The 16,441-nt window shown below is 41.7% G+C and overlaps 2 protein-coding genes across 2 annotated transcripts; both read right to left on the bottom strand.

The window, feature by feature from the left end:
* Positions 1-1,700: 1,700 nt before the first annotated feature.
* LOC115219027 (GATA zinc finger domain-containing protein 14-like) lies at positions 1,701-3,038 on the bottom strand (the record flags this gene model as incomplete). The annotated part of the gene is made up of 2 exons (XM_029789069.1): positions 1,701-2,297; positions 2,523-3,038. Coding segments are annotated over 2 exons (1,113 nt in total), but the record flags the coding sequence as incomplete, so codon positions are not given.
* A 72-nt stretch (positions 3,039-3,110) lies between these two features.
* LOC115219203 (GATA zinc finger domain-containing protein 4-like) lies at positions 3,111-11,527 on the bottom strand (the record flags this gene model as incomplete). The annotated part of the gene is made up of 5 exons (XM_029789322.1): positions 3,111-3,252; positions 6,460-6,518; positions 7,980-8,047; positions 10,937-10,993; positions 11,293-11,527. Coding segments are annotated over 5 exons (561 nt in total), but the record flags the coding sequence as incomplete, so codon positions are not given.
* Between the last annotated feature and the right edge of the window lie 4,914 nt (positions 11,528-16,441).

The following is a 16,441-nucleotide window of genomic DNA, read 5'->3' as shown; positions in this document are numbered from 1 at the left end:
TTGGTGTTGTTGTTGTTGTGGTTGTTGGTGTGGTTGTTGGTGTGGTTGTTGGTGTTGTTGTTGGTGTTGTTGTTGGTGTGGTTGTTGATGTGGTTGTTGATGTGGTTGTTGGTGTGGTTGTGGGCGTTGTTGTTGGTGTGGTTGTGGGCGTTGTTGTTGGTGTGGTTGTTGGTGTTGTTGTTGGAGTTGTTGTTGGTGTTGTTGTTGGTGTGGTTGTTGGTGTGGTTGTTGGTGTTGTTGTTGGTGTTGTTGTTCGCGTGGTTGTTGGTGTGGTTGTTGGTGTTGTTGTTGGAGTTGTTGTTGGTGTTGTTGTTGGTGTGGTTGTTGGTGTTGTTGTTGGAGTTGTTGTTGGTTGTTGTTGTTGGTGTGGTTGTTGGTGTGGTTGTTGGTGTTGTTGTTGGTGTTGTTGTTGGCGTGTTGTTGGTGTGGTTGTTGTGTTGTTGTTGGAGTTGTTTTTGGTGTTGTTGTTGGTGTGGTTGTTGTTGGTGGTGGTTGTTGGTGTGGTTGTTGGTGTGGTTGTGGGCGTTGTTGTTGGCGTGGTTGTTGGTGTAGTTGTTGTTGTTGGAGTTGTTGTTGGTGTGGTTGGTGTTGTTGTTGGTGTGGTTGTGGGCGTTGTTGTTGGAGTTGTTGTTGGTGTGGTTGTTGGTGTGGTTGTGGGCGTTGTTGTTGGCGTGGTTGTTGGTGTTGTTGTTGGCGTGGTTGTTGGTGTGGTTGTTGGTGTTGTTGTTGGTGTGGTTGTTGGTGTGGTTGTTGGTGTTGTTGTTGGTGTGGTTGTGGGCGTTGTTGTTGGTGTGGTTGTTGGTGTTGCTGTTGGTGTTGTTGTTGGTGTGGTTGTGGGCGTTGTTGTTGGAGTTGTTGTTGGTGTTGTTGTTGGTGTTGTTGTTGGTGTGGTTGTGGGCGTTGTTGTTGGCGTGGTTGTTAGCGTGGTTGTTGGCGTGGTTGTTGGTGTTGTTGTTGGTGTTGTTGTTGGTGTGGTTGTGGGCGTTGTTGTGGGCGTTGTTGTTGGCGTGGTTGTTGGCGTGGTTGTTGGTGTGGTTGTTGGTGTGGTTGTGGGCGTTGTTGTTGGAGTTGTTGTTGGTGTTGTTGTTGGTGTTGTTGTTGGTGTGGTTGTGGGCGTTGTTGTTGGCGTGGTTGTTGGTGTTGTTGTTGGCGTGGTTGTTGGTGTTGTTGTTGGAGTTGTTGTTGGTGTTGTTGTTGGAGTTGTTGTTGGTGTTGTTGTTGGTGTGGTTATGGGCGTTGTTGTGGGCGTTGTTGTGGGCGTTGTTGTTGGCGTGGTTGTTAGCGTGGTTGTTGGCGTGGTTGTGGGCGTTGTTGTTGGTGTTGTTGTTGGTGTTTTTGTTGGTGTGGTTGTGGGCGTTGTTGTTGGCGGGGTTGTTGGTGTGGTTGTGGGCGTGGTTGTTGGTGTTGTTGTTGGTGTGGTTGTGGGCGTTGTTGTGGGCGTTGTTGTTGGCGTGGTTGTTGGTGTGGTTGTTGGCGTGGTTGTTGGTGTTGTTGTTGGTGTTGTTGTTGGTGTGGTTGTGGGCGTTGTTGTTGGCGTGGGTGTTGGTGTTGTTGTTGGCGTGGTTGTTGGTGTGGTTGTTGGTGTTGTTGTTGGTGTGGTTGTTGGTGTGGTTGTTGGTGTTGTTGTTGGTGTTGTTGTTGGTGTGGTTGTGGGCGTTGTTGTTGGCGTGGTTGTTGGTGTGGTTGTGGGCGTGGTTGTTGGTGTTGTTGTTGGTGTGGTTGTGAGCGTTGTTGTGGGCGTTGTTGTTGGAGTTGTTGTTGGTGTTGTTGTTGGTGTGGTTGTTGGTGTGGTTGTTGGTGTGGTTGTTGGTGTTGTTGTTGGTGTTGTTGTTGGCGTGGTTGTTGGTGTGGTTGTTGGTGTTGTTGTTGGAGTTGTTGTTGGTGTTGTTGTTGGTGTGGTTGTTGGTGTGGTTGTTGGTGTGGTTGTTGGTGTGGGTGTGGGCGTTGTTGTTGGCGTGGTTGTTGGTGTAGTTGTTGTTGTTGGAGTTGTTGTTGGTGTGGTTGGTGTTGTTGTTGGTGTGGTTGTGGGCGTTGTTGTTGGAGTTGTTGTTGGTGTTGTTGTTGGTGTGGTTGTGGGCGTTGTTGTTGGCGTGGTTGTTGGTGTTGTTGTTGGCGTGGTTGTTGGTGTGGTTGTGGGCGTTGTTGTTGGAGTTGTTGTTGGTGTTGTTGTTGGTGTGGTTGTGGGCGTTGTTGTTGGCGTGGTTGTTGGTGTGGTTGTTGGAGTTGTTGTTGGTGTTGTTGTTGGTGTGGTTGTGGGCGTTGTTGTTGGCGTGGTTGTTGGCGTGGTTGTTGGTGTGGTTGTTGGTGTGGTTGTGGGCGTTGTTGTTGGAGTTGTTGTTGGTGTTGTTGTTGGTGTGGTTGTGGGCGTTGTTGTTGGCGTGGTTGTTGGCGTGGTTGTTGGTGTTGTTGTTGGTGTGGTTGTGGGCGTTGTTGTTGGCGTGGTTGTTGGCGTGGTTGTTAGTGTGGTTGTTGGTGTGGTTGTGGGCGTTGTTGTTGGAGTTGTTGTTGGTGTGGTTGTGGGCGTTGTTGTTGGCGTGGTTGTTGGTGTTGTTGTTGGCGTGGTTGTTGGTGTTGTTGTTGGTGTGGTTGTTGGTGTGGTTGTTGGTGTGGTTGTGGGCGTTGTTGTTGGAGTTGTTGTTGGTGTTGTTGTTGGCGTGGTTGTGGGCGTTGTTGTTGGCGTGGTTGTTGGTGTTGTTGTTGGCGTGGTTGTTGGTGTTGTTGTTGGCGTGGTTGTTGGTGTTGTTGTTGGTGTGGTTGTTGGCGTTGTTGTTGGAGTTGTTGGTGTTGTTGTTGGTGTGGTTGTGGGCGTTGTTGTTGGCGTGGTTGTTGGTGTTGTTGTTGGTGTTGTTGTTGGTGTGGTTGTGGGGGTTGTTGTTGGAGTTGCTGTTGGTGTTGTTGTTGGTGTGGTTGTGGGCGTTGTTGTTGGCGTGGTTGTTGGCGTGGTTGTTGGTGTGGTTGTTGGTGTGGTTGTTGGTGTGGTTGTGGGTGTTGTTGTTGGAGTTGTTGTTGGTGTTGTTGTTGGAGTTGTTGTTGGTGTTGTTGTTGGTGTGGTTGTTGGTGTGGTTGTTTGTGTGTTTGTTGGTGTTGTTGTTGGTGTGGTTGTGGGCGTTGTTGTTGGAGTTGTTGTTGGTGTTGTTGTTTGTGTGGTTGTGGGCGTTGTTGTTGGCGTGGATGTTGGTGTTGTTGTTGGTGTTGTTGTTGGTGTTGTTGTTGGAGCTGTTGTTGGTGTTGTTGTTGGAGTTGTTGTTGTTAGCGTCGTGGGCGTTGTTGGCGTTGTGGGTGTTGTTGGTGTTATGGGTGTTGTTGGCGTTGTGGGTGTTGTCGGCGTTGTGGGTGTTGTTGGCGGCGTAAGTGTTGTGTCTACCGTGTCCTGCTTACATGCACAGTGCGTCTCCGGACAGAATCCCAAGCCACAATTCAGAACACACCAATCTACCATACCAGGTATTGCTATAAAGTCAGGTTTCACACTACAATCTAACGGAGCAGCACCTGTTCCCGTCTGGCCGGCTGTTGTTTGTGGCTCGGGCGTTGTCGGTGGTGGTGGTGTTGTCGGTGGTTGTGGAGTTGTCGGTGGTGGTGGTGTTGTTGGCTCTTCCGTTTGTGGTGGTGGATTCGATGGATTCGAGTTGTCTGAAGGGGTACTCTGGTTTTCATCTAAGCATCGGCAATGCGTTGGAGGGCAGTGTCCCATGTGACAGTTCAGGTAACACCATTCTAACATGCCTGGCACTATCATATAATCTGTTTTGACACTGCAGGGTATATTGCAGGCGCAGTGCGAATAAGGGCAATAACCGTATAGACAATTGATTGCGCACCAATAGTTAATTCCGGGTACATAGCTGTAGATACCGTAGCATCCAAAATGGTTATAATATGGAAAATAGTAGGGTAAGGGCTCCTGCATAGCTGACACATTATTACTTTTATTGGAGTCTGTTGTCTCACTTAAGGGCTCATCAACCATTTTCGTCGTTGTCAGGTCGATGCAACCGACGTACTCTTTTTCTATGGCATTCGGTGAAAACTCCGCTACAGTAAAAAAAAAAGGAAAATAAAAATACAAATTAACATCATCATTATTTTTGTTGCTGTTGATATTATTATTATCATTATTATTATTATTATTATTATTGGTTTTCAAAGCGGACGGACGTGTCTCCAGAAGCTGCGTAATTTTACACCATTTTTGTTGAAAATTTGTTTAAAAGTAATTATATTTCGATATTTGTGTGGCCAAGCTGACTAACTCCTTGCGGAGCTAGTTGGTTAGGTAGAATTTTACCCAATTAGGGGTAAAATTGCAGTTTGAAATATTGACATTTTGAAAATACATGCACTTACATATTGAAAAACATGTCGTTGAAGAGAACAGTTGGCTGTTCCCTTCTTTGTACACCACACCCATGCAACACCACAACAACTTGAAATAGCTCTAAAGCCCATATGGGGCCAAAAGAGCTATGTCACCAGAGGGAAGTGTTTCGGAACAGTGGAGGTTCGTTTCCCTACCGAAGGAGAAGCAACAAAGCATGCCATTTCGCCCATGCAGACTGAAAATTTGTCGCTCGTACCGACATACCTTGGTCGACGAGTGACATATTAAAATTGATCAGGTGCCGCCCGAGCTAAGTATATCTTGGCTAGTGGCAGCTGTCCTCTATGACATAGAGGACACTGCCACTATTCTACGAGTACAGAGGTTGTGCGAACAATTTGCGCGAACAATTTGAGCTTCCCAACATCAACAGCAACAACATGCACTCACAACAACAACAATTAACAACACCTTCTCCACAAGTACTGCTACACACACCAACACACACAGACACCACCAACACCGTTACAGCAGTAAACACGAACAATGAACAGTTAGTAACATACCTGAAAAACATCACAGACACAAAAATGTCAGATTTTATTATACCCACACACAACACACCACCAACACACATGCTTACATTTAAAATCACACAAGACAATTATAATAAAATCAAGGAGAAATTCCCAAACGATGTTGGGTCGCTAGGGAGAAATTTCTCCCAAAAAACTCTACAAAACCTGGTGGAAACACCCGTGCAAAAGCACAAGGAAGCCACCCCACCAAACAACAACAGTAAGTAGAGCCTTTTTCTCCTTAATCTTTTAAAACATGGAAAAACTCAGAATCGGTAGCATAAATGTGAGAGGCCTCGGGTCACCTTGGAAACAGGGTCGCCTGTTAAACGACCTGAGGTCTCATAGAGTGGATGTAGCAGCCATTAGTGAAACCAAGCTCTCCGACCCGCAGGAACTCGCGGCCCTTTTCGGCGGATACGAGATATTTCTATCTCCGTGTCGGCCGGGAGCGAGCGGTGGTGGTACTGCGGTTTTGTTTCGGAAGGGTCTGGATTTGAAAATAAGGACAGTCTTCCTGGTTGCAGAAGGTAAGTTGATGGTCCTCGACGTAGACGGTAGTGACGGCGGTGCTTTCAGACTGCTGGCTGCCTACGCTCCGACAGGAGCAGGGCAGTCCGATTATTTCAAGCGTCTTGAAGTTGTCTTGGGAACGTCACGCACTCTAGTGCTAGTTGGGGATTGGAACGCTGTCTTAGACGAACGTTTCGTTCGGGTGGGCACGGGAGCATCTAATAGGTAGGAGGTGCAAGAGCCTCGCCAACTTGCTCAGGCGCTTTCAGCTGTCCGACAGGTTTCGACTAGACAACCCGAATGTGCCAATGTGGACTTGGACTAATCGCATCGGGTCGTCTAGATCGTACTTAGATAGAGTCTTCTGTAGGCCAGCGGATAAGGACAGCATAGGGTGTCCGCAATTCCACCTAGTCGACTACACTGACCACAAATTCGTGATCTGTACGGTCGACTTAGATAGGCTACATAGACAGGGTCCCGGCTACTAGAAAGCTGAACGCGTCGATAACGGCGTGCAAAGCCTACAGTGACCGGATTAGTTTATTAGTTAAACGGGCGCTCACGGGGACAATCATCAACAACAACTGGTGGTTTGCTCTCAAGAGAGCAATTAGAGCAGAGTCAATTAGGTTTAGTAAGGTTCTAGCTGTAGAACGTAGGAAAACAGAGCGGGATTTTGTTAGAAAACTAGACGAGGCTCTTGAGACAGGCATCGCAACCGACGTGTTGGCGGCTAGGTTGGCCCTCGACCAACACTTTGACACCAAACACGAAGGCTGCGTTGTCAGAGCTAAGCGGTAGGTGGGGGGGGGTGCAAGAGCACTAAGGCCGCTCGATGGGCCCGCGTGGTGGAGGCGAAGCGTGGTAACAAAGTGACCATTCGGTCTTTGGTGGACCAGAACGGGCGCGAGGTTTCCGAACCGAAGCAGATGTGTGCAGTGTTTCAGTGGCAGTTAGCTCAACTTTCGTCTTGTGTTTTGTCCCTTTATGTTTTAATTGATTTTTGTTAGCCCTTGTGGCCAATAAATAATAAATAATAAATCATTATTATTATTATTATTATTATTATTATTATTATTATTATTATTATTATTATTATTATTCATTAGTTTTATTTTTATAGCGTGCTTTCACTTCACCACCGAGCGCAGCTCTGTGTGCCTTAGGTATGTGCTGTGATTTGTTGTGATACTCTGATGGTTATTGTATGGGAAGTGTTCTGCGTAGGATGTGTGCAATGCCTAGTAGTGCAATTTTCTGTATGTTATATGTGTTTGTAAGTCCTGGTGTTTTTAGTTAGTTAGTTAATTTGGCTCAAAAGCAAATAGCAAGGCCATGTAGGGGGACATGGAGTTAAGTACAGGGTGGTGTTCATGTAAAGAGTTCAGGCCACTTGAGGTCCAGGGAGGCTTTGAACAAAGCGGTCGTCGGCATCTTCACCATCTCGTCTGGCAGCTTGTTCCACGGATCCGCAACCCGGACGGAGAAAGCTCCTCTCCTTCGATTTAGATGAAATCGTCGCAGGTAGAGCTTTTTGGAATGACCCCGCAGCCGACGCTCTGGAGCAGGAGTGAAGAACAGCTCCTTCGAGAGGTTACACTTCCCGCTTATGATGTTGTGGGCGAGAATGAGATCACCACGGCGGCGGCGTTTTTCAAGAGAATAAAGGTCGAGCGTCCTCAGCCTTTCTTCGTAGGACAAATTTTTGAGACCATGAACCATGCGGGTAGCCAGCCTCTGGACTCTTTCGAGATGCTGTATGTCTTTGAGGAGATAAGGAGAAGAGGCTTGAATCCCATACTCCAATATGGGTCTCACCAGCGTGACATAGAGTGGTAGGAATATGGCTGCTGTGAGCATTCCGAATGACCGTAGAATCAAAAACATTGTTATGTATTTGTCTGAATATTTTTTTTATCATGCCTAATGCACCTACTATGATAGGAATTGTTTCTGTTTTTAGATTCCACATTCTGGTTACCTCTATTTCCAGGTCTTTGTATTTTGAGAGTTTCTCCATTTCTTTTAGAGACATGTTGTCATCTGCCGGTATTGATACATCAATTAGAAAGCATTTTTTTCTTCATGATCTCTGACAACTATATCTGGTCTGTTGGCCCTAATTTCTCTATCTGTGTGTATCGGCATATCCCAGAGTATGGTTGCTTTCTCGTTTTCTGTGACTTTTTCTGGTGTGTGCCTATACCATCTTTTTTCTGTTATTCCATAATGTTGGCATAGCTTCCAGTGTATGTAGGTTCCAACTCTGTCATGTCTGTGAATATATTCCTTCTTAGCCAGGACTGGGCAGCTAGAGATAATTTGATTTATTGTTTCTTGTCCTTCTCCACATATTCTGCAGTTACTTGTTATATTTCTTTTCATTACATGTTTTTGGTAATTTCTGGTGGGGAGGCTTTGGTCTTGTGCTGCAATTAAAAATCCCTCTGTTTCTGCTTTGAGTCCTGAGCTTCTCAACCATTGCTGGGATTTTTCTTTGTCTATTTATTTTGCGTTTAGTTTAGTCCAGTATTTATTATTATTATTATTAATATTATTATTTTATTATTATTATTATTATTATTATTATTATTATTATTATTATTATTATTATTATTATTATTATTATTCAGTAGTTTTATTTTTATAGCGTGCTTTCACTTCACTACCGAGCGCAGTTCTGTGTGCCTTGGGTATGTGCTGTGATTTGTTGTGATGCTCTGATGGTTATTGTATGGAAAGTGTTCTGCGTAGGATGTGTGCAGTGCCTAGTAGTGCAATTTTCTGTATGTTATATGTGTTTGTAAGTCCTGGTGTTTTTGTTATGTATTTGTCTGAATATTTTTTTATCATGCCTAATGCACCTACTATGATAGGAATTGTTTCTGTTTTCAGATTCCACATTCTAGTTACCTCTATTTCCAGGTCTTTGTATTTTGAGAGTTTCTCCATTTCTTTTAGAGACACGTTGTCATCAGCTGGTATTGATACATCAATTAGAAAGCATTTTTTTTCTTCATGATCTCTGACAACTATATCTGGTCTGTTGGCCTTAATTTCTCTATCTGTGTGTATCGGCATATCCCAGACCATGGTTGCTTTCTCGTTTTCTGTGACCTTTTCTGGTGTGTGCCTATACCATCTTTTTTCTGTTGTTATTCCATAATGTTGGCATAGCTTCCAATGTATGTGACCAGTTCTATTTAGCATATCAGATAGAGGTGACAGTGCCAAGCAGAAAAGGAGTGGGGAGAGCGTGACTCCCTAGAATATTCCTCTTCTAATGGGGATGTCTTTGGTTTTCATGAGTCCCTCTTTTGTTTGGAGGTGTAGGACTGTTTGCCATTTATTCATAGAGTGCTCTATGAATTTTATGATTGTTGGTGCTACTTTGTTAATGGCTAGTGTTTCGAGGATCCATGTGTGGGGGATGCTATCAAACGCCTTTTTGTAGTCAATCCAGGCCAAACTGAGGCCTTTCTTCTTTCTGTGGATGTCTTCAGTTACGGCTTTATTAATCATTAGTTGATCTTTACAGCCATATGAGCCTTTGCGGCATCCTTTCTGCTCTTCTGGGAACAGTTTGTTTTCGTCCAGGTGCTTGTTCAGCCTTTGCGATATCACTGCAGTAAATGCTTTGAACATAGTAGGGAGGCAGGTTATTGGTCTGTAGTTTTCTGGTCTTGCTGTTTCATTTGATTTGGGAATTAAGATGGTTTTCCCCTTCGTGAGCCATTCAGGCATTGTCTCTGGCTCTGCTTGTATGCTGTTAAAGTTTTCAGCCAGCTTTTTGTGCATTCCTGTTAGATATTTCAACCAGAAGTTGGGGATCTTGTCATGCCCAGGTGCCTTCCAGTTGCTTAGTTTTTGCAGTGCCTGGGTGACCTCTTCAGTTGTTATGGGGGTCCAAAGTTGTTCAGATGCCGAGTTTGTTATTTTGATACTCCTTGTTTTTGGCTGTTCGTTCGCCGACCATATTTCTCTGCAGAATTCTTCCAGTTCTTCTGCCGTTGGTGCTGCAGTGACTTCTATTTTATTTTTGCCCAGTTCTTGGTAGAACTTTTTGGGGTTGGAGTTGAACTTTTTGTTCTGTTCAAAGAAGCGTTGGCGTTTCTCGTACCGGCGGATCCTTTGAGCTTTGGCAAGGATATCTTGCTTCAGCTTTTCTTTTATCTCCGGCAAATCTTTTTCTGTGATGTTATATTTGCGGAGCATTTTTGTTCTCTTTTTGTTGCTCAGTAGCGTTGCTTGTTTGCTGATTTCATTAAGAATCGACAGGTCTTTTCTATTTTTTTAAATTTTGTTTTGGATGTTATTTATCCACAGGGTTTGTTTGGGTGGTGTGGTACTCTGTTTGGGCGGGTTTGGGTGAGTATCCAGCTTCTTTTGTGGCTGCAGTGGCTGCTGCGTATATCAAGTCATTTAGTTCAGTGATATCACTTTTTTTTGTTTCAGTGGCTAGTTCAGTGACGGCTAGGTTTATGCTGTTTATAATTGGTGTTGTTATTCCGTTTATTTTTATTCTTGGGAGGTATGGTCGGTGGTCCATTTTGGGCTCTGTGGTTTTCAGTTCTTTGATTATTTTATTTTTTATATTATCATAATCATTAAGCTCCCCTTCGTTGTTTACATCGTGTTTGTTGGGAATGTTGCGTTTGTCTTCGTGTTTTACAGTTTCAGTGTTTATATTATTGGGCATTGTTGTGTGGCTTCTATCTACATTTTCCTGGTGTATTTTTTCTTTTAAATGTTCTATTTCTATTTCTGATATTTTTTTGGCTTTGAGAATGTATCTTCGTACGTTAGCTAATTTATTAGGGTTCATTGCTGTATCCAAGTCTATATCTCTATTATTTTCCTTCCATATTTTATATGTATGTGTTGTTGTATTTTCATTTTTTGGGTAGAGCATTGCTGGGAAGTATGCGTGTAAGATAGAAATGTATTCCTCACGTGTCCATTTACGTCTTTTGGGTTTTATTTGCGGGACATGAGATACAACGTCCGGCCCATTATTTTGACGGTCGTCATTTTCGTAGCGTACCGGTCCGTTTATTTCTGTTGTCACATTATTTCGCACGTGTAGTTTTTCGTACATTTTTTGTTGTAAGTTTAATGTACGTACCGCTCGATTGTTATTCTTGGGTTGAATAGTATCGGTGGCATTTAATTTCTTCGTAGTTCCTTTGTACATGGTGTTTGAGGTTGGGGATGATCGTGATGTTCCACGCATGTTTACATGTGTTGTGTTAGAGGTGGAGATAATATCGAGTCAAAATACATCATTTCGTTTCGAAAATAGTAATAAATTTCAATTAGTATTACTTACTCGGATACAGTCCAATTCTTTGTTAGTAAATCTTTGGCTCCATAGGATGTCCTTGTTTTCGATGTTTGTGGATAGATTTCGGAGCTCTGTATTTTCCTTCTTACATCTTAAACGTCCCCGGTGTTCTCTCTTCTCTTAAACGTCCCCGGTGTTCTCTCTTCCGTCCCCGGTGTTCTTTCTTCTTCTTCTTATTATTATTATCATTATTATTATTATTATTATTATTATTATTATTATTATTATTATTATGTTTTTTCCTTCTTTCTTCAAATCTTCTTCCGTTTCTCGCCGAGTGTTTTCCATACACCTAGGGCAGAGAAGCTCATTGTATGCATTCGCAGCTTACACACGCAAATTCACAGATAAAATATGTATTCAAAAATTAATAAATAAATAAATTCATGGATGGATGTTGATTTCACAGCGATAATGCTCTTCTCAGTACATGAGCCGTTCCAGTTAATACGATTTTTTGCACTTCCTGTAGGGATGGTAAGCCTGGAATCATTTTCAAATAGGTTTTAGTACCTTTTTTTTATCATTCCTATTATTATTATCATCATTATTATTATTATAATTATTATTATTATTATTATTGTTGTTGTTGTTATTATTATTATTATTATTATTATTAATATTATTATCATTATTATTATTATTATTTTCATTATTATTATTATTATTATTGTTATTATTATTATTGTTATTATTATTATTATTATTATTATTATTATTATTATTATTATTATTATTATCATTATTATTATTATTATTATTATTATTGAGTGAGAGAGCAGTTCATGCCATCAAAGTGACGCTGGAGTAAAATATACGAAGTCCAATATACCCATCATGACAACCATATGTGCGCGACATGGTGATCTCATATCAAGATAAACAGCACATGACCTTGCAGGTGGGGCCCAGTTAGAATTTTCTTCTGGTCGAGTAACCATCACGCTCAAACGGTCCCTGAATAAGGGTTGTTTAAGGATGTTGAAAGAACCACCCATGTTTCCAGAGGTGAATTATTCAAACCCCAAAGAATCCCTCTCAACACATGGCTATGATGCTCCCCTACTACTTCTGCTCGTGATCAGAGATGCACATATCGTCAGCCACTAAGGGACATGCTCAACTGGTTACGGTCAAACAACTGACAAGCAAATCTGTGGTATTGAGCAGAATATTTGCTGTAGCCCATCTTTTATACCAAGACAAAACAATGTACATGATAACACTTCCAATCTGTTAAGATCAGAAGCCATGAGAGCCACTGCCTGGTACTGCATCAGGGCATTTATTATTATTATTATTATTATTTACTCTCTCTTTTACTCTTTTACTTGTTTTAGTCATTTGACTGTGGCCATGCTGGAGCGCCACCTTTAGTCGAGCAAATCGACCCCAGTACTTATGTTATCGGTCTCTTTTGCCGAACCGCTAAGTTACGGGGACGTAAACTCACCAGCATCGGTTGTCAAGCGATGTTGGGGGACAAACACAGACACAGAAACATATAAACACATATACATATATACGACGGACTTCTTTCAGTTTCCGTCTACCAAATCCACTCACAAGTCTTTGGTCGGCCCGAGGCTATAGTAGAGGACACTTGCCCAAGGTGCCACGCGGTGGGACTGAACCTGAAACCATGTGGTTGGTAAGCAAGCTAATTACCACACAGCCACTCCTACGCCTATTATTATAATTATTATTATTATTATTATTATTATTATTATTATTATTATTAAAGCGGTGAGCTTGCAGAATCGTTAGCACGCCGGGCAAAATATTTTGCTGTAGTTCGCCCATCTTTATGTTCTGAGTTCAAATAACACCGAGGTCAATTTTGCCTTTCACCCTTCCGGGGTCGATTAAATAGGTACCAGTTGAGTACTGGGGTTGATGTAATCTATCTCCACCTCGAATTTGCTGGCCTTATGCTAACATTTGAAATCATTATTATTACTATTTTCATTTATACTCAACAAATTAGACAGTTGGAAAAGAAAAAAAAATCCTAACATCGGTCTACAACAAGTAACCTTAGATGCCAAGAACCCTCCTAAGTATCCTAGCTGTCCCTAATAACACTGTTTTCGAGATTATTATTATTATTTTTATTATTATTATATTATTATTATATTATTATTATTATTATTATTATTATTATTATTTAGCCCGCGAGCTGGAAGAGTCGTTAACACGCCCGACAAAATTCTTAGTGGTATTTCGCCCGTCTTTTCGTTCTGAGTTCAAATTCTACCGAGGTCAACATTGCCTTTCATCATTTCAAGGTCGATAAGTTAAGTACCTGATGAACACTGGGGTCGATGTAAACGACTACACCTTCCCCGAAATTTCAGACCTTGTGCCTATAGTAGAAAGGATTATTATTACTATTAATAATAATAATAATAATAATAATAATAATAATAATAATAATAAAGCAGCGAGTGGCAGAATCGTTAGCACGCCGAGCAAAATGCTATGCGGCATTTCGTCTGCCCTTAAGTTCTGAGCTCTAATTCCGCCGAGTTCGACTTTGCCTTCCATCCTTTCGGGTTTGGTAAGTGAAACACTGGGGTCAGTATAATCAACTAGTTCCTTTCCTCCGAATTTCAGGCTTTGTGCCTTTTGTAGTAAAGGATTATTATTATTATTATTATTATTGAGTGAGAGAGCAGTGCATGCCATCAAAGTGACACTGGGGTAAAATATACGAAGCCCAGTATACCCATCATGACTACCCGTCTGATAAGGGTACACCAGGCACATGCATCACAACCATATGTGCGCAACATGGTGATCTCATAACAAGATAAATAGCGCATGACCTTGCAGGTTGGACCCAGTTAGAATTTTCTTCTGGTTGGGTAACCCATCCCACTCAAACGGTCCCTGATTAAGGGTTGTTTAAGGATGTTGAATGAAACACCCATGTTTCCAGAGGTGAATCATTCAAACCCCAAAGAATCCCTCTCAACACTACTTCTGCTCGTGATCAGAGATGCACATATCGTCAGCCACCAAGGGACATGCTCAACTGGTTACGGTCAAACAACTGACAAGCAAATCTGTGGTATTGAGCAGAATATTTGCTGTAGCCCATCTTTTATACCAAGACAAAACAATGTACATGATAACACTTCCAGTCAGTTAAGATCAGAAGCAATGAGAGCCGCTGCCTGGTACTGCATCAGGGCATTTATTATTATTATTATTATTATTATTATTATTATTATTATTATTATTAAACGTTTGGTAGTTTTAGACAAATTTCTACTGCATCACCTGCTGCACATCCTTGTTGCTGGGGTGTGCGCAGCATTGTGTTTTTTGTGTTTGGGAGTGTGCAAGCTCTTACCGGTATCGTATTGCGTCAGTTTCTTTTTCTTTTGAGGAATTTATCGTATTAGTGTTTGTATTGTGTAATGCGTTGAGTACTCGACTTGCTGATGGTAGTTTATTTCATTGGATATTTACTGTATAGAGTGTTTTGTGCATGTGGATTATTTTGTTTAGGTTGTATTATTGAATTGATAGTGCCTTGCGTAGGAAGTGGGTTGTTCCTAGCAGGACTATTCTTTGGATAGTGTGTGGTGTTGATGGCTCAGCTATAGCTTCTGCGCTTTTGTTCATATGTTTTTATCATGCTCAATGCTCCATTTACTATGGGTATTGTTTTCACCATCATGCCCCACATTGGACAATTTCTCCACTTCTTTTTGGACAATATTTTGATCAGATGGGACTGCAATGTCTACCAATAAGTGGGTGTTTTTTTTCCCAATCCTTGACTATTATGTCTGGGTGATTAACTTTTCTTTCTTTGTTGGTCTGAACAGGCATCTCCCAGATGATTGTGGCCTGGTCATTGTCTTGTACCTTGTTTGGGACATGTTTGTACCACCTAATATCAGTTTTAATGTAATGATGGCATATTGTCCAGTGGGGGTAATTGCTTACTCGGTCCTGTCTGTATGTATATTCAGATTTGGTAAGGACTGAGCAACCAGAGATGAAGTGCTCAACTGTCTCACTGTGCTGGTTGCACATTCTGCATTTGGTGTTCGGGCCTGTTTTCATTATTTTGTTTTAGTCTTGTGCAGCGAGAACTAGTCCTTTCGTTTCAGCTTTTACTTAGGCTTAATTCTTCTCTGTTAAACCTTACAGGGTGTTGGTCATTTCTTCCTTAGTGTATTTTGTAATTCCGTTTTCATGTTTTTTGCCTCTTTGACTATTTCTCCTACGTTGTCGTTTGAGGTCAGTGTGTCAGTGTACTTTACTTCTGTTTTGTATTTTGCCGCCTCCTTTTGTATAGAGAAAATCGTTTTCTTTTTCTCTTGTTGCTTTATTACATGTAGTAGTCTTCCATTTTTGTTTCGAAGTACTTTTTTATAGTGCATCTGTCATTATTTTATAATAGATCTTTATTTGTATCAGGTCAAGGCCTCCTTCTGAGCGGGGTAGATATATTCTGTCTGCGCCTGCTTTGGGGTGGTGACTTCGGCACGCTGTTAGTTGTTTTTCTGGTTTTTCTAAGTTTCCCAATTCATAGTTCGTATTTACATTTGGCTTGCAAGATTCTTGATGTGAATTCGTGTGATGAAAGAAATACTATTGAAGCTTGAAATGGGCATTATGCTGGTAATAATAAACTATCGCACTGACTCGGTCCTTTGTTGCTATTGTTTAGTAATGTTCGTGTTATTTCTTTTTTTTCTTTTGGAAATGAAAGTAGAGAGACGTGTCACTGAAGAGACTGCAACAATGCGATGAAATAGTTATTTGACAAAAAACAAACAAACAAACAAAAATACGCAAAAGAAATAACAACACAAGCAATACTGAACCATGACAATAAAGGACCGAACCGGTGCGTGTTTATTATTACCGGCATAATGACTTTCCCAAGCTTCAATGATATTTCTCAATTCACTGATCTTCCCAATTCATTATGTTGAAGCTGTAATTTATGACTAGTAAGTCTAGCGTGTTTATTCCTCTTATCTTATTTTTAGCATTAATTCAGTGTTTAATATTAGTCTAACTCTTTTGTAATACCCTCTCCTAATTTTCCCTTTCATTTCTGTGTGTTGTATTTTAGCTGTTTCTGCCATTCCTAGATATTTGTATGAGCGATTGTGGTGTAATTCTCTGATTTGTGTGTCTATGTCGGGTGCAGTGTTTTCGGTGCTAATTAATTTCAACGATCATCAAGCCTGCATCCGGTAACATTGGACTTTGTCTCCTACATGCAGGACAATATTCATCTATGAATGCAGTGTTGACCACTTGCACTCAGTGTTCGATATTTGCGCGTGTATCTATCTATCTATCTATCTATCTATCTATCTATCTATCTATCTATCTATCTATCTATCTATCTATCTATCTATCTATCTATCTATCTATCTATCTGTCTGTCTGTCTGTCTGTCTGTCTGTCTGTCTGTCTGTCGGTCAGTCTGTCTGTCTGTCTCTCTGTCTATCCATCTATCTATATAAACATATATGTATGTATGTGTGTGCGCGCGTGCGAGCATGCGTTTGTGTATGTAGAGACGAGTGGCTTATTGATTAGAGGATTTGCACTCATGATCGTAAGATTGTAGTTTCGATTCCTGTCCTTGAGAAAAACACTTCATTTCACCTTGCTTCAGTCCATTCAGCTGGCAAAAATGAGTAA

Source organism: Octopus sinensis, linkage group LG14 (genome assembly GCF_006345805.1).
Source record: "Octopus sinensis linkage group LG14, ASM634580v1, whole genome shotgun sequence".
Taxonomy (NCBI): Eukaryota; Metazoa; Mollusca; class Cephalopoda; order Octopoda; family Octopodidae; genus Octopus; species Octopus sinensis.
This window is presented reverse-complemented; position numbering and strand designations above follow the sequence as displayed.